Source organism: Pongo abelii, chromosome 2 (genome assembly GCF_028885655.2).
Source record: "Pongo abelii isolate AG06213 chromosome 2, NHGRI_mPonAbe1-v2.0_pri, whole genome shotgun sequence".
Taxonomy (NCBI): domain Eukaryota; kingdom Metazoa; phylum Chordata; class Mammalia; order Primates; family Hominidae; genus Pongo; species Pongo abelii.
Genome location: NC_085928.1, coordinates 5,075,599 through 5,099,100, shown reverse-complemented (window position 1 = coordinate 5,099,100; position 23,502 = coordinate 5,075,599). Strand labels below are relative to the sequence as shown.

The following is a 23,502-nucleotide window of genomic DNA, read 5'->3' as shown; positions in this document are numbered from 1 at the left end:
AATTGTGAAGATTTCATGGACATTTATCAGTTCCCAAATAATACTCATAATTTCTTACACCTGTCTTACTTTAATCTCTTAATCCTGTTTTCTTCATAAGCTGAGGATCTACGTCACCTCAGGATCACAACTGTGTTAACTGTACAAATTGATTGCAAAACATGTGTGTTTGAACAATATGAAATCAGTGCACCTTGAAAAAGAACAGAATAACAGCGATTTTAGGGAACAAGGGAAGACAACCATACGGTCTGACTGCCTGCAGGGTCAGGCAAAATAGAGCCATATTTTTCTTCTTGCAGAGAGCCTATAAACGGACCTGCAAGTAGGGAAGATATTGCTAAATTCTTTTCCTAGCAAGGAATACTAATAATTAATACCCTGGGGAAAGAATGCATTCCTGGCGGGAGGTGTATAAATGGCCGCTCTGGGAGTGTCTGTCTTATGCAGTTGAGATAAGGACTGAAATATGCTCTGGTCTCCTGCAGTACCCTCAGGCTTATTAGGGTGGGGAAAAACCCCACCCTGGCGAATTTGAGGTCAGACAAGTTCTCTGCTCTCAAAACATGTTTTCTGTTGTTTAAGATGTTTATCAAGACAATATGTGCACCGCTGAACATAGACCCTTATCAATAATTCTGCTTTTGCCCTTTGGCTTGTGGTCTTTGTTGGACTCTTTATCAGTAGTTTCTGATTTTGCCCTTGTCCTGTTTCCTCAGAAGCATGTGATCTTTGTTCTCCTTTTTGCACTTTGAAGCATGTGATCTTTGTGACCTACTCCCTGTTCTTACACCCCCTCCCCTTTTGAAATCCTTAATAAAAACTTGCTGGTTTTGTGGCTCAGGTGGGCATCACAGTCCTACCGATATGTGATGTCACCCCTGGAGGCCCAGCTGTAAAATTCCTCTCTTTGTACTCTTTCTCTTTATTTCTCAGCCAGCCGACACTTATGGAAAATAGAAAGACCCTACATTGAAATATTGGGGGCAGGTTCCCCCAATATGCTATAGTTCTAATGCCTTGAATTCAGGAACTTAGCATCAAAAGCACTCACTAAAAGCTTATTGAATAAATGAGTGCATGTCTGCATAAATGAAGGACCAAAATAATTTAGTGATGACCTCACATGACTTCTCAACACAACCTTCTTGTCTGGGCGCAGTGGCTCACACCTGTAATCCCTGCACTTTGGGAGGCTGAGGAGAATTGATCACCTGAGATCAGAAGTTCAGGACCAGCCTGGCCAACACAGTGAAACCCATCTCTACTAAAAATACAAAAACTACCTGGGCATGGTGTCAGGCACCGATAGTCCCAGCTACTCGAGAGGCTGAGACAAGAGAATCACTTGAACCCAGGAGGTGGAAGTTGCAGTGAGCAGAGATCATTGCACTCCAGCCTGGGTGACAGAGCAAGACTCCGTCTCAAAATAATAGTAATAATAGATAAATAAATAAATAACATAAATAAATAAATTGAGATCAGCACAAACTTCTTGCCAGCTCCTCTAGGCATAAAAGATGTCTCTTTTGTGTACCACATTCTAAGGTGAAGCCAATCTTCTCTTAGCTATCCTCTGCTGATGGCAGCAATGACTCTATACTTCAGAAAAGACGTCTCCCCACTATCCACTAGCAGTAATCCCTTGAGAAAAGTCCCACTTTAATCCAGTTGATTAAAGTGCTATTCTTGATCATTAGAATAAAGGCTATATGTAGGATTAAATTAAAATGCTAATTTCTTTTCTTTCTTTCTTTCTATTTTTGAGACAGAGTCTTGCTTTGTCACCCAGGCTGGAGTGCAGTGGCGTGATCTCGGCTCACTGCAACCTCTGCCTCCTGGGTTTAAACAATTCTCCTGCTGGGACTGCAGGCATGCGCCACCAAGCCTGACTAATTTTTGTATTTTTAATTGAGATGGGGTTTCACCATGTTGGTCAGGCTGCTCTCGAACTCCTGACCTCAGGTGATCCACCTGCCTTGGCCTCCTAAAGAGCTGGGATTACAGGCATGAGCCACTGCACCCAGCCTAAATCGCTAATTTCTAAGCACACTAGTACCTGCTAACGTATATCATTTGCACAAAAACTGATAACTAGGTCTGGTACAATGGCTCATGCCTGTAATCCCAGCACTTTGGGAAGCCAAAGTGGGAGGAGGATTCCTTGAGTTCAAGACCAGCCTGGGCAACATAGCAAGACCCTGTGTCTATTTTTTTTTTTTAAAGGATTACTTATCTATCCGCTTGTATTTGAATTTGAATTACGTTTTTAGATTTGTTACTATGTTTATTTCTCCTTACTTTAAAAAATATTATTGGCAATTGAGGAGAGTTTTCCTTGATCAGTGGTGTCTTTGCATAAATTGTTATGCCAGCCGGGTGTGGTTGCTCACTCTTGTAATCCCAGCACTTTGGGAGGCCGAAGTGGGTGAATAGCTTGAGGCCAGGAGTTTGAGACCAGCCTGGCCAACATGGTGAAACCCTGTCTCTACTGAAATTACAAAAATTAGCTAGGTATGCTGTTGCACACCTGTAATCCCAGCTACTCAGGAGGGTGAGGCACAAGAATCTCTTGAACCTAGTAGGTGGAGGTTGCAGTGAGGCAAGACCATGCCACGGCACTCCAGCCTGGGCAACAGAGTGAGACTGTCTCAAAAAAAAAAAAAGAAAAAAAAGGCTAGGCGCAGTGGCTCACATCTGTAATCCCAGGACTTTGGGAGGCCAAGGCGAGTGGATCACCTGAGGTCAGGAGTTTGAGACCAGCTGGACCAATATGGAGAAACCCCAACTCTACTAAAAACACAAAATTAGCCGGGCATGGTGGCGCATGCCTGTAATCCCAGCTACTCAGGAGGCCAAAACAGGAGAATAACTTGAACCCGGGAGATGGAGGTTGCAGTGAGCTGAGATCACGCCACTGCACTCCAGCCTGGGCAACAAGAGCAGAACTCCATCTCAAAAAAAAAAAAAAAAGTTAGGCCACCTAATAATCCCTAACACCACTGTTCACCAAACAGCAACTAAAAAAGGTAAAAAGTTAAAGACAGAGTAGTTCAAGCAAATAACTAAAAACAATGATTCTAATATATTAAGTGAGAATATTATTTCTCAGGCTGTTTCAGGGATTTACAGTATGTAGAATATACCTTATATAGCATCAGATAACTCCAAATCCATTTTGGTTTGGTATCACTATAAAAATAAATTATGATTTTATACAGACTGCATCAAAGTGGGAAGATATTGATGAAATCTGCAAACATACCATATTCCATAGACCATTATTAATAACGTCACCTCCAGTTGTGATTTTGGATGTATGTTCATTCTTAAGCTGAACTTCGATCTTTCCACCACGAAGTGCAATCAGGAGCCACGCTGAGTGATCGATAGATTCTGCGTACAGTATCACGCCTTCTGAATCATATGTCCGGAAATCAAATTCTGCTGAAAATCTAAACAATGGACAAAGAGAGATCCTTAAGAGTAAGAAATACAGAAAGCTCAGTGCATTATTCTTTTTTTCTTGTACTGACAAACAGTAACACAGACAAACAGTCAATTATTTATTTCTTTTTCTGGAATTAATAAAAAAGAAGGGCAGAATTAGACTGCTTATGTATTATCTCTGGTTCCATGTATGTTTAAAATTAAGTTATTATATTTTCTTGCTTATTCTTGGAATCTTTTCCCCAGGGAACAGATGCTTTGGTAATTTGTCATCTTTTTTTGGCATATATTTTGATAGCACCTTCCAAATGCTGGAATTAATACACAGGTATAAGTATCAGGCATACTATATCTCTCCTGGAGCCTTTGATACACTATATAATCTGACATTAAGAAGTGGTAGTTTTTTTGGGTTTTTTTGTTGTTTTTTTTGTTTGTTTGTTTTTGTTTTTGCTATATCCATAAGTGATCATAAAATGTGTTACAATTTAATCGTTGGTTTATTCATCAAAAGGCATATTTTCCCTATAATTTCACATGTCAGGAATCACTCATGGAGAGCTACAAGATGGCATATGGATGACTGCAGACATCATTAAGCCTTGATGTGTGGTAAGAAAGGTAAAATTTAAAAACTTAAAATATATCTATTAGCTTTCCTAAAACTCCAATTGCATAAGTCACTGTTGTAGAATACACAGAAGGAAAACTTAAAAGACATAGTCTACCCATGTGTTTGGGGGTATCTGAGTGCTGGCAACATCTGTTGCTATTAAGACTCTAGACATATATGTAGCTATTACAGGGGAGAAAAGTCTTAGGATGCAGGACTTAAAATAACATGTGTTGATTCAGTATCCTTAAAACACTTCAATGAGAATCAGCATTGAAGTTTCCAAGGGACTAGCAAATCCAAATGATTGATGAAAGACAAACAGGGAAAAGGAACAATAGGTGTATAACTATTAGTCACCTAACTTAAAATAAAGGCAATTTAAGTTAAAGAGTCTGGACTTCAGATAATTGCTAAATTAGGCAGGACAGAATCCCACACTCTTACCGCAATATAGTATAATAGTAATAGTAATAGAGGCACCATTTGCAATGGGGCACATATCTCCCTCAAATGGAACAAAGAAAAGGTGACAAAATGAATGTTTTCATCTTTAGAATTCCAAAGAAATATTAAAAAAGAGGTAAAATGTGGAGTAAAGTATGTCGGATGGTTAACAATGTAGTAGGAATTTACTGAACTCAGATTATGAAAAAAAGAACAATTTTGCTTGGAATAAGGACTTCTATACTCTTTCATAATTATCTGAGCATTTTGCTGATGTGAAGCAATGTTATCTTGCCAAAATCCAAATCTGTGTATGCTCAGGATCTTCCAGCAGTTGATTCTATTATGGAGATAATTTCCTTTTCTTTGTAAAATCAAGCTGAAATCATAGTTTCAAAGGGTCATGTTCTGCATATTTTGTTTCTGGAATATATCATCAGCAGATTGATTCATTACAATGGGGAACAATTCATTCTTTTTCACAAGCATGGTAAACAGGAAAATAAAGTGAATTTGTTGACATTTACGTAGGGAAAGTATTTGATCATGAGCAACAGACATAAAGAAATTTGCAAAAATAAATAAAAGCACTAGTTATTCTTTGTGTTGATCACACAGGGGGCAGTTTATAAAAATTCATCAAGCTATACATTTAATCTAATGTGTACATATTGGTACATACTTTATATTTCAATGAAAAGTTTAAAATAAATAAATAATAAATTCTGGAAAAAATAATTTGGCCAATTTCAATCCCATGTTAGAGATCAAACTACTGTGAATCGTCAGTGAGAAATGAACAAATGCCTGGAGATTGGCTCCAGGACCTCTGGATGGTATCAATATCCACAGATGCTCAAGTCCCTTATATAAAATGGCATAGTATTTGCATATAACCTGTGCACATTCTCTCACATACTTTAAGTCATCTCTATATTATGTATAATACTCAATGCAATGCAAATGTTATGTAAATAGTTGTCATACTGTATTGTGTCTTATTTGTATTATTTTGTATTGTATTGTCATTGTGTTTTTTCCTGAATATTATCCACCCGAGGTTGGTTAAATCCACAGATGAGGAACTCAAGGTTTTGGAGAATCAATTGTATTCCTAAAAGTGTTATTTACTAGAACTAATATTTTTCTCTCATTATTATTCTCATAGCAGGGAAGGGTTTTCTCCACTCTCTATCGTTAGAAGATATTGCTTGCTCTGTGATGTTAAAGGAAAAAACCACATATTGGCAGAAATAAAGTGTGGAAGGAGCACAGTTACTTAAGTATTTATGTAAGTTATTGATCTTAGAATAATTTTCAATGTTTTTAATAATGTCTATGAATTTCATTGAATTATTTAATGAATAATCATTCATGTATCTAACATTAAATTCTAAACATACATGCTTATTTAATTAAAATATTTTAAAATTTGAACTGTATAATCTGTCTCAAGTATTTTTCCTTCTCATTATTCTAAAAAAAATCCAATTTCTTTCTTCTACTTCCAGCAATGTATGCTTCTGAGAAAATCTGATAACTAAAGTACAATTATGGCAGATCACCTGAGGTGATCACCTGAGGTCAGGAGTTCGAGACCACCCTGGGCAACATGGTAAAACTCTTGTCTCTACTAAAAATACAAAAATTAGCTGGGTGTGGTGGCTCACGCCTGTAGTCCTAGCTACTCAGAAGGCTGAAGCAGGAGAATTGCTTGACCTGGGAGGCAAAGGTTGCAGTGAGCCCAGATTGCTCCACTGCACTCCAGCATGGGCAACAAAGCAAGACTCGGTCTCAAAAATAAATAAATATAATAAAATAAAAATTGGATCATAAACATTGCCATAAAAAATAAAGTGGAATCATGACTAAAAAACATAAGCATTTACTTCATTTCTGAACTCAATCTAACTATGATAATAATGGATAAAGTATTTAGATAGCCAACTAAAATTATGTAATGTATGTCTTTAAAATGCCACTTAAGCAAGTTTAAATTTTTTCCTTAATAATTTTGAATATAATGATAATCTAAAAGCAATATTGAGTATTTTTTATTACCTAGTTTTCATAACATGTGTAAAGAATAATGGAAATTTCACAAGTACATTAAATCTACTTTCCCAGCTTCTTAGTAAATATGCATTTTCTACAAAAGGAATAATATGGAATAACGTAAAATGTTCATTGGGGAAAGTCAGCCTAGAATGACTCAAAAAGGTTTTAGCATGAAAATTACATGTGTGAAGGAGTAAATTAACTTTAGGATTCCCCAAGTCACCTGATTGGTAATATGACTACATTATCTGATAGGTAATACAATTTCACACATTTCAAACCTTTTCAGCCACTTTTCTTCTGCCCTTATCTGCTTAACCTCTAGAAATTATCATTGGTATTGGTTCCTCACCTGCTGATTTCTGGCAAACGAAATTTTAAATATAAAACAACCCCTGCAAACTGCTCCGCCAAGTAAAGTAATTCATACTTTGTGTCAAGGTTCAAGGGAAGGCACACTGAAACAACCTGGAATAAAAGAAACCAAATAAACAGGAAGAAAATCAAAATGCATAGGTTATTGCTTAATGTTTGTGTGAGGTCATGCATTTTTGTTTGGTTACTAATGTATCATGTGTAATACACTAAAATAATTAAGAATATTTTTGGTAATAATAAACACATCTCTTCCATTTCCTTGTATAGTCTATCTATCAGTATAACCTCCAAGAATACGTGTGTTTTAAAGTCTTGTTCAACGTGCATGGCTTTCTATCTTTGTCTTTAATACATCCTTCGCAAATTTTCGTCCTAAACACAAACTCTTTCTTCAAGAACCAATATATATTTCTTTACTTAACTGTCAGGTATATTATCTCCCATGAATTATGTCTGAAAATTATTTTTATTTGAAGTCAGAAATAGGTGTAAGAATTAATGTACCAATAAACAGCACCTCATTCGTTCACTCATTCATTTATTAAGCAAAAGTTTTCTGAGCAAGAATGTGCTGTCTAGATAGTAAAGCGAATACTGGAAAACATGAAGGAAAGAAATATAAATTAAGATCTCATAGTCTCCAAGGAATTTACAAGAAGATTATTTAAAGTCACCACATACGGTATCAAGTATTTTTTTCTATGAGTGAAAACAAACATTAAAATGAAAAGCTTTTAACATATAAATTATTGAGCACATATGAGGATATTTTGAGGAGAATTATGTACATAGCACTATATTAAATATAGGCCCAGAAATAACATTTCATTTCCCCTTAAAACTTTAATAAATCTATTTCAAGGCAGATGGTGATATGTAACTACACCAAATACAGAAATGATAAAGGACAAAATTACGAGATAGATGTTCACACAGCATGGCATTTCAATTAAGTAGTACCATACCAAAATTACTACACATGCCAACTAGCTTATTACCAAGTAGGTTGCATATTATTGAATGTGACATTTTTCTGGACATATACAGCTTTGTTTTGGCAACAGCTATAGAGGTATGTGTGTATACTTACTTAAATCATTATTTAGGCATTTTTTTATGGCCTGCCTCATAATAATATATAACTTTACCTTCACTTGTCAAAAAAAAGATGCAGGAAAAAAAGAGCTCAGATGGTGACATTTATTTCAACGAAGTAAAAATGAGCACCTACCCCCAATATTCAATTCCTGGGTCAATTATGCATTAAATCTAAGTAACTAAAAGCAAGTTTGAGAGACACAGATTAAGAAATCAACCTCTCCGAATTATGATATACTTAAACCCCACTAAATCCTAGAAATGGTTAAAAGGGTACATTAAAACTGCACTGGTACCCTCTGAAATTTTATGAGCACTTTATAAACCCTAAAATGCCTAAGGCATGATCAAACTAGTCAGAGTGGAATCCAGAAAAGTAGACACTGGAAAATGTTTTCACTGAAGTTTCTATGGGAGATTTTTTTTCACAATGAGGGCTATTAAACTCAGCTTTTCTTGATTTCTTAAGTAAACATCCAAGTTGTATTTTATAAATGTACAGACTACAGATAAGCACTCTCTAAACTGTGACTCTATCCTCTTTTTTTAAACCCAGCCACTAATTATCCCCAATGTTTATGACTTACATGACCATAATTAGTAAATAATCATGACTCATAACCTGCTTAAAGCTACAGCAATTATTGCAGAACGTCTGTATTTTCCTGACAACTCAGCTATGTGAATATAAGTATCTAGGATCTCTCATTTTAGAAAATGGTGAGAAGTTAAGCTTTGTAAAATGTTTACCTCACAACTCTTCTGATCTTGGGCAAGTTTGAATCCTTTCTTCCCATCACAGTAGCAAGTGTAACCTCCAGGATAATTGACACAAAGCTGAGCACACATGCTCTCAGAGCATTCATCTATATCTGAGGTAAAAAACACACACACACACACAAACTTTAATATCCCCTAAATGTTCAATCTTATAGGCACAGGAATATTATGATTGTAGTATGCTATAATCAATGATAATCAAACCTTAGGGAAAGAAATACTATGACATCAAACTGCATTTAAATATAATACTTAACATGGAAATTTAAACGAGTTACAAGTATAATTTTTATTTACATATTTGAAACAAAAATTAATTTATAACTTTCAGTGATTAAGTAAAGTATAACAATTCTACCAAATTTCTCATTCTGAATTTGAAGAAAAAAAAGATTGAGAATCTCAACTTAACTGTCATTTCTGATTATTTGAATTTCATTGAGATTACCTCACAATTCATTGCTTTGAAAAAAAGAAAAAAGAAATGAGAAGGGAAAGAGGAAGGGAGAGGATGATGGGGAAGTAAAGGAAAGGAAAGGTAGGGAAGGGAAGGGAAGAAAAGACCCCTTTAACTGAAGGTTGATACAATCAGGAATTAAATGACAATATCAAGAACATTGGAACACTCACAATGCGATAATTAATGGTGGCAGTGAATTTAGGGAAATATCTGTTGTTGTTGTTTTTTTTAAAAAAAAACCTCACTGTGATGTAATCTCCCATATTATGAAATCTTCTATATGGTCCCTATCCCTACTCCACATTTTGAGAAAATCATTCTTGGAAATTTATAATATTATGTTGAAGCAAACATCTATCTCAGAGTTATATAAGATCATTGACATTTTCATTGGATATGCCCTATGACCTTTAAAACTCCACAAGCTCATAAATGCTATTATTGAATATGTTCTCATAAAATAATTTAAAATAGATTCCCAAAATTAATAATCCTTAGTATTAAAAATTGCATATTATTAAAGTTATAGATAGATAAGAGTCATATATAAATCTTTTTAAAAAATATGTCATTCATTAAATAAAACTACAATACAGGTGATGAAGTTGGCTAATGATAATTCTGCATACATCTGGAGTTTTCCATGGTAATTTCTATCTGCAATGGTGGGAAAGGAGAAATGTGTTGGCGGGGGTGGCAGGGGAATATTTTTGGTGATTTCAAAAGGAGATGGGACATCAAAATCTCAAAAGCAGCATACGTAGTTAAAAAATATATTGTAAAATTGTTATTGATTTAGGCAACTTCATAGAGACAGAAAACAAGATTAGAGGTTACCGCCATCAAGGTAACTAATAAAAGAAAACTCACTGCTTAATGGTTACTGCTTAAGAGTTTCTGTTGGGGCTGATAAAAAAGTTCTGGAAATAGCAGTGATGGCTGCATAATGGCATGAATGTAATTAATGCCACTGAATTGTACATTTAAAAACGGTTAAAAGAGTACATTAAAACTCTACCTGTAGCCCATAAATCTATTTCTTAAAAGGTACATTATACATGTGTGTGAATATACATATATATATATATATACAGCTACAATAGAAAAATTAGTATTGATTAGTTCCAGCCATGGCAGTAAATCTGTTTTAAAATTTTAAAAAATCGAAAGGAAGGTATGAGATAATCTGTATATCATAAACAAACCTACAAACGAACAACTGTAATATGTTGAAGCTTCCTGAGGCACACAGGACAGCACCACTGCAGTCACGTGAAGTAATAGCACCTTTAAGGGGTTGCCCCAAACCCACAGGCTCTGACATTACCGATCAGTATTTCTTAAATTTCTAGAGTACTGTTATCATTTCTTTATCATGAGATAATAGAACTGTGTCATTTTTTATTTTAGAATAAATGATTTATTTATATATGCACAGAAAAATCACTGAAAAGCTTGGAATAAAAACTAAAGTTTTAACCATGCTTATTGTCTCACTAAGATGATTTTTAAGCTTGTGTCTTTCTTTTCTATCTACTGTTTTTCCTTCCAAAGTGAAATTCTCTTTATCTTTGAATATGACGTAAATGATGTGAAAATATGTTTATCTTGTTTTAATCACACATGGAGGTCTCCAATTCATAGGTAGCTCAAAGGGCCAATTGGCATGCCTAACACTAAACTTAAAGACCATATGCCTTACATACTCTTACTCTGGAAGGAAGGAAGCCAATGATTACCCAATTGAACAAGCTATATTAGGGATAAGAAAATATGACTGTTGATGTCAAACAAAACCAATGCTTTTAAATATCAGTTCAGGGTTCACACCCACCCTCTCCACCATCAGTAATGATACCACCATCATTCTACCTTCACAAGACTTTGATTTGAGATTATATCTGTAGCCTTCAGGGCATTCACATTCAAAATCTCCTGGGATGTTCTTGCACACAGCTGTGCCACAAACGCTTATCTTCAAAGAGCATTCATCCACATCTATAAATAAAATCACTATATTAAAAAACATTTTTCCCATACCAGCAGACACTACCAAAGAACCTTGATTTGTGTTTCCTGGATCTAGTTTAATATATGTAATGTGATAACAGATTGGCCTTTGGACCAAAAAACATTAAATCTATCATCATATGTTAGCTCACTAAATATGATTTCTTTCTACAAATGCATAGGGAAATTTGATTGATGTTTGCCATGTTCCTTCCTAGTTATGTTAAGAAGGAGAAAGCTTTAGAAATTTTCTTATCTGCCAGGTTGTGGTACGAAAATAAATGGAGGTCTTGAAAACAGATTCAATCCATATTATCACAAGTATTTTTTGTACATGGGATGGCTCATCTATTCTATCTTGTTTCTTTGGAAATGAACAAACATCTAATTAGTACACTGCTATTGTTGTCTAAAGTAGACAGTAGTGATTCAAATTTAAAATAAGATTAAGGTCTCTAAGTACTTATAAATCTGCAGTTAACCAATATGAACTTAGTGCTAAATGAATATTCCAGAAATTTCAGATGCATATATTGTATTGCCAAATGAAGAAGGAGATAACATATTGATAGTAACTAGTTACTAGATGAGCACCTGTGAAGAAAACAAAACATGTGACACAAATAGTTCAATGGAGATGGAATTATTAGTGAACTACTCTGTGTACTCTCTGGAGAAAGACACATTCAGAACAGAAAATATGTTTTCTATTCTAAAAGTTGACAGCTTTTTTTCCAGATTAATAATCAAAATTTAGGATATTATTTAAAATAACTTGCACAAAAATAATAAAACCAGTTCCCTTGTAGGAATTTTTCTATATTTTGACTGTATCATTGTTAATGTCTTGAGTGTGAAATTGTAGTATCATTTTGTAAACTCTTACCATTAAGGGAAAATGGGGTAAAGGGTATATAGCATCTCTCTGTATTACTTCTTACAACTTCATGTGAATCTTTAATCAATTCAAAGTGAAATATCCAATTTTTAAAAAACAGCTAAAAACTCTATGTTTTTGAAATAAAGTAAGCCTGAGCAACAGTGGGACACTGTCTCTACAAAGTTTTTTTTCTTAAATTAGCCAGGAGTGGCCGGGCACAGCAGCAGTGCTGTAATCCTAGCACTTTGGGAGGCCAAAGTGTTTGAGACCAGCCTGAGCAACATGGTGGAACCCTACTTCTACATATTAAAGACAAAAAAGGAAAAGAGGAAAAAATTAGCCAGGAGTGGTGGCATGTGTTCTTGTTACTAAGGAGGATAAGGCAAGAGGATCACTTGAACCCAGAAGTTGGGGTGCCTTGAACTATGATTGCACCACTCCACTCCATCCTGGGCAACAGAGGGAGACCCTGTCACTAAATAAATAAATAATAAAATAAAATAAAATGAAATAAAATCAGTAAAAATATGTCACTAAGTGTATTTGGTTTGAGGCATATTGCAGGGAATTATTTAGATCATACAAGTTTAAGTTACAGTGCATTGGTTTTATGACTCCAAACTGACATCTAATGTCTGATTGAAAGGTTTTATTCTTTCAGCCGAGCACAGTAGCCCATGTCTGTAATCCCAGCACTTTGGAAGGCCAAGGTGGGCAGATCACTTGAGCTCAGGCGTTCAAGACCAGCCTGGTCAACATGGCAAAACCCCGTCTTTACCAAAAAATACAAAATTGGACAGGCGTGGTGGCGTGCGTCTGTAGTCCCAGCTACTAGGGAGGCTGAGGCAGGAGAATCACTTGAACCCGGGAAACAGAGGTTGCAGTGAGCCGAGCTCACACTACATTCCAGCCTGGGCATCATAGCGAGACTCTGTCTCAAAAAAAAAAAAAAAAAGAAGAAGAAGAAAAGAAAAGTTAAGCTTTATTCTTTCATCTTTAGACAGTTACTGGCAACTGGATCCCAACCATTTCTACATCTTGGCAAAGGTCCCATTGTAATAGTGTTTTGTGTGTTTTTTGTTTGTTTGTTTGTTTTGAGACAGAGTCTCCCTCTGTTGTGATCTCAGCTCACTGCAAGCTCCGCCTCCTGGGTTCACGCTATTCTCCTGCCTCAGCCTCTGGAGTAGCTGGGACTACAGGCGCCTGCCACCACCCCAGTTAATTTTTTGTATTTTTAGTAGAGACAGGGTTTCAGCATGTTAGCCAGGATGATCTCGATCTCCTGACCTGGTGATCCGCCTGCCTCGGCCTCCCAAAGTGCTGGGATTACAGGTGTGAGCCACTGCGCCTGGCTGTAATAGATTTTTATATATTCTTCTATCTGTTTTCTATGCTATTACTTACATATCATGACTAAACAATAATGCAAATGAATATAAGAACAGATGTGGTTATCAGGAACATTCCTATTAATAAGAGCACTTTTGTAATCATTTACACATATATATGTGTATTAACTGAGTGGATAAGAATTAAATACTTTTTAATTTTTAAAAAGTCACAAATTTGGCCAGGTGTGGTGGCTCATGCCTGTAATCCCATGACCTTGTGAGGTTGAATTGGATGGATGGCTTCAACCCAAGAATTTGAGACCAGCCTGGACAATATGACAAAACTCCATCTGTATCTGTACAGAAGCTACAAACATTAGCCAGGCATGGTGGTGCACGCCTGTAGTCCCAGCTACTTGGGAGGCTGAGGTGGGAGGATCTCCCAGGAGGTTGAGGCTGTAGTGAGTTGAGATCGTCCCACTGCACTCCAGCCTAGGTGACAGAGAAAAACCCTATCTATCTCAAAAAAAAAAATAAAAACACAAATTCTTTAGAAAGAGACTATTAAAGTATTTAAGTGTAGAAGTAAGAATGGGTACTATTTGTTTACAAAATGCATATGGTATCCAGCATTGTGATGGTTTTTCTATCACTCATGTTCTAATGACAGTCTTATTCTAAGTAGTCTCAAAATCCAAACTCAAACATACCTTCAAATCGGCAGATAAGAAAGACACATGGTCACAAATTGGATAACTGTTTAGAAGAATTTGTTGTTAATGTAGTTCACTTTAGAGTCATTTAACTGCAGTTTAAATAATATGATAGTATATTTTATCATACTAAACACTGCTATTCAGTAAGAGATAGATGATTTGAACATGAATCCAATTTAGGGCTTTACCAAAATATATATAAAATAAAGAGTTGAAAAGAAATTCACATTTTAACTTACTTTTTTTTTTAACATTTTAGCAAAACAAAAAAAAAGTAGTGGAGGAGAGAACTTGGATATTAATTGTATCCAGTTTCTAAAGGCAAATTTTAAGTCCAGGTGGGAAATTTTGTTTTTAGTCATTCATACACCTGATATGAATACTTGAAGATTTAGTCATAGCATTAACACAGCCAAACTGAAAGACAGTATACAGAGAGAAAAAAAGTCAAAATTTAGGGATAGGAAAACAATGAAAAACAAAACAAATACACCAGTAAAATGACTTGCTAGAAAGCTAAACTAACAGGGAATATTTAAGTCTGAAGAAGAAAAAGGAGTTATGACCAATGATATGATCTTAAAGGTATAAAGAGAAAGAAAACTAGATCTTTTACTTTCCCAAAACCACAACAGGAAATGAGGTGCCAGATGAAGGGTTGATGTTGGAAATCAGAAAAGTATTTCTGAAAAGGAAAAATAAAATACAATGGAAGAGGTTATTGCAGTGGATTTCTTTCTATGGCTATGTATCTTACTAGAAGAGAATAAAAAATATAATGTCTGAAAACAAAGGATAAACAATGATTTTGCAAAGTTTGTAGCATGCAAAGACTTGCATTGAAACGTCGCTTTATAATGAAATTCCTTATTGAAACATGCACACAAGTGTGTATATGCACATACAATAAGAAAATTTTAAAAAATTGTGTTATCAGTACTGTAAACTAAAATGCAGGCCAGGCACAGAGCTCCCACCTGTAAACCCAACGCTTTGGGAGGCGGAGACAGGAGGCTCACTTGAGTTCAAGATCAGTTTGGGCAACATGATTAACCCCATCTCTACAAAAAATACAAAACAAAAATAGCTGGGCATGGTGGCATGCACTTGTAGTCCCAGCTACTTGGGAGGCTGAAGTCAGAGGATCAATTAAGCTTGGGAGGTCAAGGCTACAGTGAGCCATGATGGAGCCAGTCTACTCCAGTCTGGGAGACAGAGTAAGACCCTATCTCTCAAAAACAAACAAAAACTAAAAAGCAGTTCTATGGTATCACAAGGCTTCAATGTCGATAAAAATGTGTTAGTATAAGCACTTACATATCATTTTTCCAAAAATTTGCTAGTAAAATTTCTCTAACTGGGATTATTCTCACACAGTAAATGTGTTTTAATTCTACCATCCTGCTCTTACCTTTACAGTCTTTCTTATTTGAAAGCATAACAAAACCACTTTTACAGGAACAGTGGTAACTTCCAGGTGTGTTATCACAAATTTGACTGCAACCTCCATTTATATTTGAGGGATCTTTGCATTCATTTATGTCTAAAACAGGAAAAAAAAATTATTTTTAAAGTAATATAACCTGCATAGAACTTTTCAGGAGACCAATCCTGATGAGCTGGGGGGCGGGGGTTATTATACATACCAAATTCACACTTTTCTCCTTGCCAACCTGGTTTACAAGTGCAAGTAAAAGAAGCTTTTCCATCTTTGCAGCTCATATATCCATCTTCATTGCATGGCAGAGGACTACACTGGTCTGGAATGGCTGAAGGAAATAGACATCTATTTATTTTTTTTATCTCATGTCATGGTAAAATAAAATTGTGTGTACTATAATAAAAATCCTGAAGCCTAGAACCAATGAAAAAAAAACCACAACTCCTTTCTTTAAATAATACTTTTCCTAAATTAAAAAGTGAGCCCATTAGGCAAATCTTTATAATTATTTTGTAAAAAGAAACTACAGATGGCAGCAGTGGCCCATCTAGAGTGGCCACTGCCAAGACGCCAGCTGCAGTGGGGATGTGGGCCAGGGCCTCCCACTCCATGGAGCAGATAGGAGCCCCACACTCCCTGGATGCTGCTGCAGCTTCCCTGTCGTGGTTCCAGACCCGGGTGCCTCTGTGCTCTTGGGGGCCTTCTCCCGCTGCCAGGCTTCTCCCTGCAGCAGGCATCCACTCTGATCTTAGAGGCATGGCCAGGGCTGCACGTGCCATGGATCTGGTAAAAGCCAAGGACAAGAGTCCCCTGAGTGCAGCTGCAGCTGCCCAAGTCTGGCTGGACACCTGGGCATCTCTGTGCTCTTGAGGGCCTGGGGAGGCCCATTCTGCCCACCACAGGCTCAGAAGTGCCTGCTCTTGCTTCCTGGCCTCTCCTCACTCCTGGCATCCACTCTGGTCATGGAGCAAAGTTGGAGCTGAAGCCAGCTCTTGTCACAGCCAAGCTGGGTGGGCATAAGCTCAGGGCAGTGCTAACATGCCAGCACCCTTCCCCCTCCAGTCTTTGGGCTCCAACAGGCATGGGAAGGGAGCTGAGGGGGGTACTGAGGGCAGCTCAGTGATGGCCTGTAGGCACCCCCTTGGCACAAACAGCCTGGGTGCCATGAACAGTGGCAGGAGGTAGACAGCTTCCTAGATGGAAAAGGGTGGGTCCCCTGTGAAGTCCCACCTTCAGGCTGGGGAAGGTCTGAGGCCTGTGGGCTAGGCTGCCAGTCCTGCTGACTGATGGGGGATCACTTGGTGCTTTTTCCTGGGCCCACCCATGGCAGCACATGGACCAGTCAGCATGCACTTTCCCCCTCTGAAGACCATAAAAACCCCAGACTCAGCCAGAGCAGAACAGATATCCAGACAACCAGCTGCAGAAAGGAGCTACCATCTCCAGGGTCTCCTCTGTACTGGGAGTTGCAGACATCGAATGACCTGTCTGCAGAGAAGAACCACTGTCTCCAGGCCCTCCTCTGCTGAGAGCTGCTGATGGGACAACCAGCTGCAGACAGGAGCCACCCACTCTAGGCCTCCTTTCTACTGAGAGCTGCAGAGACAATGGGATGACCTGCCTACAGAAAGGAGCCACCCGCCTCAAGGCGTCCTCTCTGCTGAGAGCTGAACACTTGATGGGACAACCTGCCTATAGAGATGAGCTACCCACTGAGGGTCTCCTCTGAGCTGTTCTAATGCTCAGTAAAGTTCCTGTTCATCTTGCTCACCCTCCACTTTTCTGCATACCTCATTCTTCATGGATGCAGGACAAGAACTCAGGCAAAGGCACCACCAGCCACAGAAGTTTCCAGCCAGAAAAGCAACACCCCAAAGATCCCATAACACTACTTTTGCATTGCAAGTATATACAGTATTTCATAACTGTAATTTAGATATTTTTCCAAATATATTACCTCATTTGAGCCTTAGAACAATTCCATGAGGCAGACAGAACAATACTATTCTCAACATTAAGAGAAAAAAGAGGCTAGGTGTGATGGCTCACAGCTGTAATCCCAGCACTTTGGGAGACCAAGGCAGGCAGATCACTTGAGGCCTAGGCAACAAGGTGAAACCCTGCCTTTACTAAAAATACAAAACTCAGCCAGGCATGGTGGCACATGCCTGTAGTCCCAGCTACTTGGGAGTCTAAAGCACAAGAATTGCTTGAACCTGGAAGGCAGAGGCTGCAGTAAGCTGAGATCATGCCACTGCGACAGAGCAAGGCTCCCTCTCAAAAAAAAGAAAACGAAAAAGGAAAAAGAACTTAAAATTTTCAATTTGGGCTAAGATGACGTAACAAGGAACAGATTTATCTTCCTGCCTTAAATAAGTAGAACTTCAGTCTAACTATGTAAAATAATGGTTTTTCAAACATTGGAGAACAGGAAGGAGAATACCGTGATTCCTAAGGAAAAGAAAATAAACAAGCTGAGACCTACAATTGGACCACATTACTGCCTGGAGATAGCTTCTATGCAACAATGCAAGAAACACAAACAGATCCCAGTGGTCTCCCTGGGTTGAGAAAACAAATATTGGAGTTTGGGGAGATGAAATTAGAATTTTGCTGGTCAGAGTACAATAAAGGCAGAGAGAGGGAAAAAATGTGTGTGTATGGAAAGAGAGAGAGAGAAAGAGAGATAGAGGAAAAGAGAAAGAGTCTCCAGAGATCTGCAAAAAGATCCCCTAGGGTCTTTGGCTGAATGATGATTTGCACAGGAAAACTTCCAGAGCTCATAGAGGGATAGGGATAGTTTGTTTTAGACCAACCAGACCTAAAATATTTCACAGTACAAAAGGCATCAGGTAGAATGCTCACAAGGACTTATTATTGAGGCTAAATTAGTTTTAAGCTAATGGCTACTCCAGATTGCCTTAACAGAGCTTAAAATCAAACCTCAAAAGATTTGTTTTTCATGTATTCCACATAAGTTACCTAAATGCCACAACAAAATCAAACACTGTTTGGAAGAAGACAAGAAAATTCAGGACCCAGCAACGTAAGCTGTAAGCGTATTTTCTTTTCCTTAGGAGTCACAGTGTTCTGCTTCCTGTTCTCCAATATTCAAAACCATTATTTTATACACTTAGACCAAAGTTCTACTTATTTAAGGCAGAAGGATAAACTTGGTCCCTGTTACATCATCTTAGCCCAAATTGAAAGTTCCAAGTTCTTTTTTCTATTTATACTGAGAATAGTATTGTTTGCTTGGTCCAGTAAACAATTAAAAATAAGTAGAGGTCAGATGCAGTGGTTCACTCTGCACTTTGGGAGGCAGAGTAGGGAAGACACTTGAGGCCAGGAGTTAAGACCAGCTTGGGCAACACAGCAAGATGTAATCTTTAAAATTAATTTAAAAAATAAGTTCCCCAGCTGTGGTAGTTCATGCCTCTTGTCCCAGCTATTTGAGAGGCTACGGGAGGGGGATAGCTTGAGTCCAGGAGTTTGAAGTTACTGTGAGCTATGATCACACCACTGCACTCCAGCCTGGGTAACAGTGAGACCTTATATCCAAATAAAATAAAATACAATATAAAATTAAATTAAATTAAAAAATAAATACTCATGTAAAGAAACAAGAAAAAAATAATTTATAACCAAGAGAAAAATCAATAGATGAAAATATATCCAAAATGAAAGAGATGACCAAAAATCAGAAAAATAAGTAAATAAAATTATTTTAAATGCACTCCACACGTTCCAGTAGTAAATACAGGCATGATGAAAAAAAATAAAATAAAATAGAAGATGTGGAGCAGACCCAAATGGAACTTATTGAAATGAAAAATAAACTATATAAAATGAGAAATACACTAAATGGGATTAAAAGTAAATTATACATGGGAGAAGAAAAGAAGAGTGAACTTGAAGACATAAAAACTATCCAAAACCAAGGAAGGACAGATAAGAAGTATAAAAACAATAAGTATGTAAATAAATTGATAAATAACTAGAGCATGAATGACTTGTTAAACAATATCAAATGGCCTAATACATGTTATTGACATTTCAAGAGAAGAGGAAAGATAGCAGGCAAAATGAAAAAAGAAATTTGAATAAATAATAGTAAATCATTTTCTAAATTTGATGAAAACTATGAACACATAGATCCAAGAAGCCTGCTAAACATCAATCAGGATAAACCTAAAAATACTGTGTCAAATTAGAGAAAACCAGGGGAAAAGAGAAATCTAAAACACAGTGTATATATAGAGAAAAAACAAAGCTAAGACTAACACCAGATTTTCCATCAGCATCTATTCAAGTGAAAGGACAATGAAGAGACATCTTTGACATACTGACAGAGCACTGTGAACATGGAAGTCTTTACCCAATAAAAATATCTCCCAAAAATAAAGGCAATATACTATTTTTTAATTAAAAAGTATGAGAAACGCTGGGCACGGTGGCTCATGTCTGTAATCCCAGCACTTTGGGAGGCCAAGGCGGTCAGATCACAAGGTCAGGAGATCAAGACCATCCTGGCTAACATGGTGAAACCCCGTCTGTACTAAAAATACAAAAAATTAGCTGGGCATGGTGGCGAGCACCTGTAGTTCCAGCTACTTGGGGGGCTGAGGCAGGAGAATGGCATGAACCCGGGAGATGGAGCTTGCAGTGGGCCGAGATTGTGCCACTGCACTGCAGCCTGGGCGACAGAGTGAGACTCTCTCAAAACAAAACAAAAAAAAAGAGAGAAAATCCATCTTCATCAGATATGTAGTATAAGAAATGTTAAAGGAATTTCTTCAGGCAGAAGGAACATGTTGTCACATGGAAATGTGGATCTACAAAAAAGAATATGGAATGCCAGAAATGGTAAACATATGAGAAAATACAGAACAATGTTTTCTGGGCCAGGTGCCAATGGCTCATGCCTGTAATCCTAGCACTTTGGGAGGCCAAGGTGGGTGGATCACTTGAGGCCAGGAATTTGAGACCAGCCTAGGCAACATGGCAAAACCCTGTCTCCACAAAAATACAAAAAAATTAGCCAGGCCTAGAATCCCAGCTACTTGGGAGGCTGAGGCACAAGAATAATTTGAATCCAGCAGAGGTTGCAGTGAGCTGAGATTGTGCCACTGCACTCCAGCTTGGACGACAGCACAAGACTCTGTCTCAAAAATAAATAAATGAATGAATAAATACGTAAATAAAACAATATTTTCTCATTTGATAAGCTATTTATAAATTAACATATCTTGGAGTTTATGATGTATAATATTAAAATGTAAGGCAGAAACAACACAAAAAAATAGAGGAAATGAGGCCTGGCACAGTGGCTCATGCCTGTAATCCCAGCACTTTGGGAGGCCAAGGCAAAAAGATCACTTGAAGCCAGGAGTTCAAAACTAGCTAGGCAAAAAAGTGAGACCCTATCTCTACAAACAAATTTAAAAATTAGCTGGACACAGTGCTACATGCCTGTAGTCCTCGCTACTAAGGAAGCTAAGGCAGAAGGGAAGAAGGATTTGAGACAAGGAGTTCAAGGTTGCAGTGAGCTATCATCACACCACCACACTCTAGCCTGGGCTAGAGAGTGAGATCCTGACTGAAAAAAAAAAAAAAAAAAAGAAAAAGAAAGTAAGAAAGAAAAGAAAAGAAATGAGTAAAAGAAGTTTGAGAAGCATAACTAATAACAGAGGAGATAAAATGGAATCAACTCTCCCCCTAAAAAAAAAACTCAAGTAAGCAATACAATTGCCGTAGGAAAAGAAAAAAAAGCAAAGAACAGATGAGATTAACAGACTTTAACCATCATGAACGGTAACATTAAATGTAAATGTCTATAGTCTAACACTCCAATTAAAAGACAGAGATTGTCAGATTAGAGAAAACAGCAAGACCCAAAAGAAACTCACTTGAAATATAAACACACTGGTATGTTCAAAGTTAATGGATGGAAAAGTAAACCATAAAAACACTAATCAAAAGAAAGCCAGAGTGACAACATTAATATAAGATAGATTTTAGAATAAGGAATATTACCAGAGAAAAAGAGCAATATGAAGAAGTACAAAGTAGGGCCTGGAATGGTGTTTCATGCCTGTAATCCTAGCACTTTGGGAGGCCCAGCTACCAGGTAGGAGGATTGCTTGAGGCCAGGAATCCGAGACCAGCCTGGAGAACACACCCAAGACCCCATCTCTATAAAAAATAAATCAGCCAGGAGTGATGATATGTGCCTATAGTTCCAGCTACTCAGGCAGCTGAGGCAGGAGGATTGCTTGAACCTAGGAGGCTGAGGCTGCAGTGAGCCATGATTGCACCATTGCACTCCAGCCTGGGCAACAGAGCAAGAGCTTGTCTAAAAAAAAAAAAAGTACAAGTAAAGATCAATTATAGTGCCTTGTTTATTTTCTTCCTAAAATATCAAAGCACTTTATCAATATGGCAAATGACATGTCATTTGTTTTTTATTTGTGATTTCTGTCCCCTCATTAGACACTGCAATAGTCCCTTGGTTTCTGCACATTTCCACACCAGCTTCTCAACTTCCCAGTCAACTGTACATGTTCTTCCCATCCTTCCAATACTCCCAATACTGCCAATATTTCTATCTCTTTGCATATGTTAGCCCAAGAAAAATTTTGTTGTTAAATAAATAAATAACCAATCTAGCTAATGCCTAATTAATTCCATAATTTTTTTAAAAAGTCTTCATAGGATCAAGTTTTTTTGAAATGTGGCAATACGTTAGGTATTAGTTTAAAATCATAGAAAAGAAACAAATAGAAAATTTTTATCAAAATTATTATTCTTCTGTTCTTTGGTAAATTTTAAGAAAAGATAAAGCATGAATTAAATAATTAAATATACGTGTTCAGACAAACTGTTCTCCCTGTGTAATTACTAGCACTTTAAATTAGAGAAAAACACAGTTAAATGAATATATAGAGAATTTCAATCCTGGATGTAAAATATTCTCTGAACAAACATCACAATTTATATCCTATGGTTGCACCATTTGCCTTTACTAATGTACCAATTTCCCAACAAAGAGTGAAAAATAAGATACCAGAATTATCATTAGGCCCCTTGTGAACTTCAGAGCAAGAAAGCTAATTTGATTCATATAACATTTTCCACGTTTATATTATCAGTGCCAAAACGTTAGAAGAATAAACGTGGCTCTACTTTGAGCTACTAATCTACTGTAACATTTAGTCACACTACATGATTATGCAACAACAGCCAACATAAAGCTGTTGGGAATAAAAATTCTGAAGCTGGTGACCTTTAGGAACAGAGAACGCTGTTCAGTTTAAAACATTAGGCAAAAAAAATTCATTTTGAGTAATACAGCAGCATTTACAACTATAAACAAGTATTTTAAATGCAGTTTGAAAATACTTCCTTGCTGGGCATACAACCCATCAAAGGATCATTTCTCAATTTTTAAATGTTAATTTATATTAGCATGGGTGTACTTTACCTACAGAGTTTTTGTTTTGTTTTTTCAGTTGATGGTAGAAGTGCTTACCATTGACACAGCTTCTTAGGTCAGGATAAGCATTAGTTGACTGACGTGCAGCAGTGAATAACCCAGTTTGAAAAGAGCGAAGACAAACTGAAAATAAAAATGAACATAATCTTCTTAGAGTAGACACACATACTTGATCTGAATTCATGGTAGGAACTGTCCCAAGAGGTAGGATATTTATGCTCCTGTAGATTCACAAGATTCAGTCTTCAAAATGCAACACTAAATGTTTCCATCTACCTTTCTGAAAAATTAAAAATCTACAAGCAAGATGGCAACAGATACAGAAACATAAAAGATAAGTCTGTG

At 37.0% G+C, this 23,502-nt stretch overlaps 1 protein-coding gene across 4 annotated transcripts in view; it reads right to left on the bottom strand.

Moving 5' to 3' along the window:
• The window catches only part of PROS1 (protein S), a 105,493-nt gene that overhangs the window by 17,374 nt on the left and 64,617 nt on the right, over positions 1-23,502 (bottom strand). For all 4 annotated transcript variants that reach the window (XR_008523488.2, XM_054551234.2, XM_054551235.2 and 1 more), the window contains 7 exons: positions 23,194-23,280; positions 15,868-15,990; positions 15,633-15,764; positions 11,157-11,282; positions 8,795-8,916; positions 6,921-7,036; positions 3,266-3,455 (listed from right to left, as the gene is read on the bottom strand). Coding sequence is in view for 3 of the 4 variants with exons in the window: in XM_054551234.2 (XP_054407209.2) it covers positions 3,266-3,455; positions 6,921-7,036; positions 8,795-8,916; positions 11,157-11,282; positions 15,633-15,764; positions 15,868-15,990; positions 23,194-23,280 (896 nt within the window). In the remaining variant the exon portion in view is untranslated. The remainder of the gene's footprint in view (positions 1-3,265; positions 3,456-6,920; positions 7,037-8,794; positions 8,917-11,156; positions 11,283-15,632; positions 15,765-15,867; positions 15,991-23,193; positions 23,281-23,502) is intronic.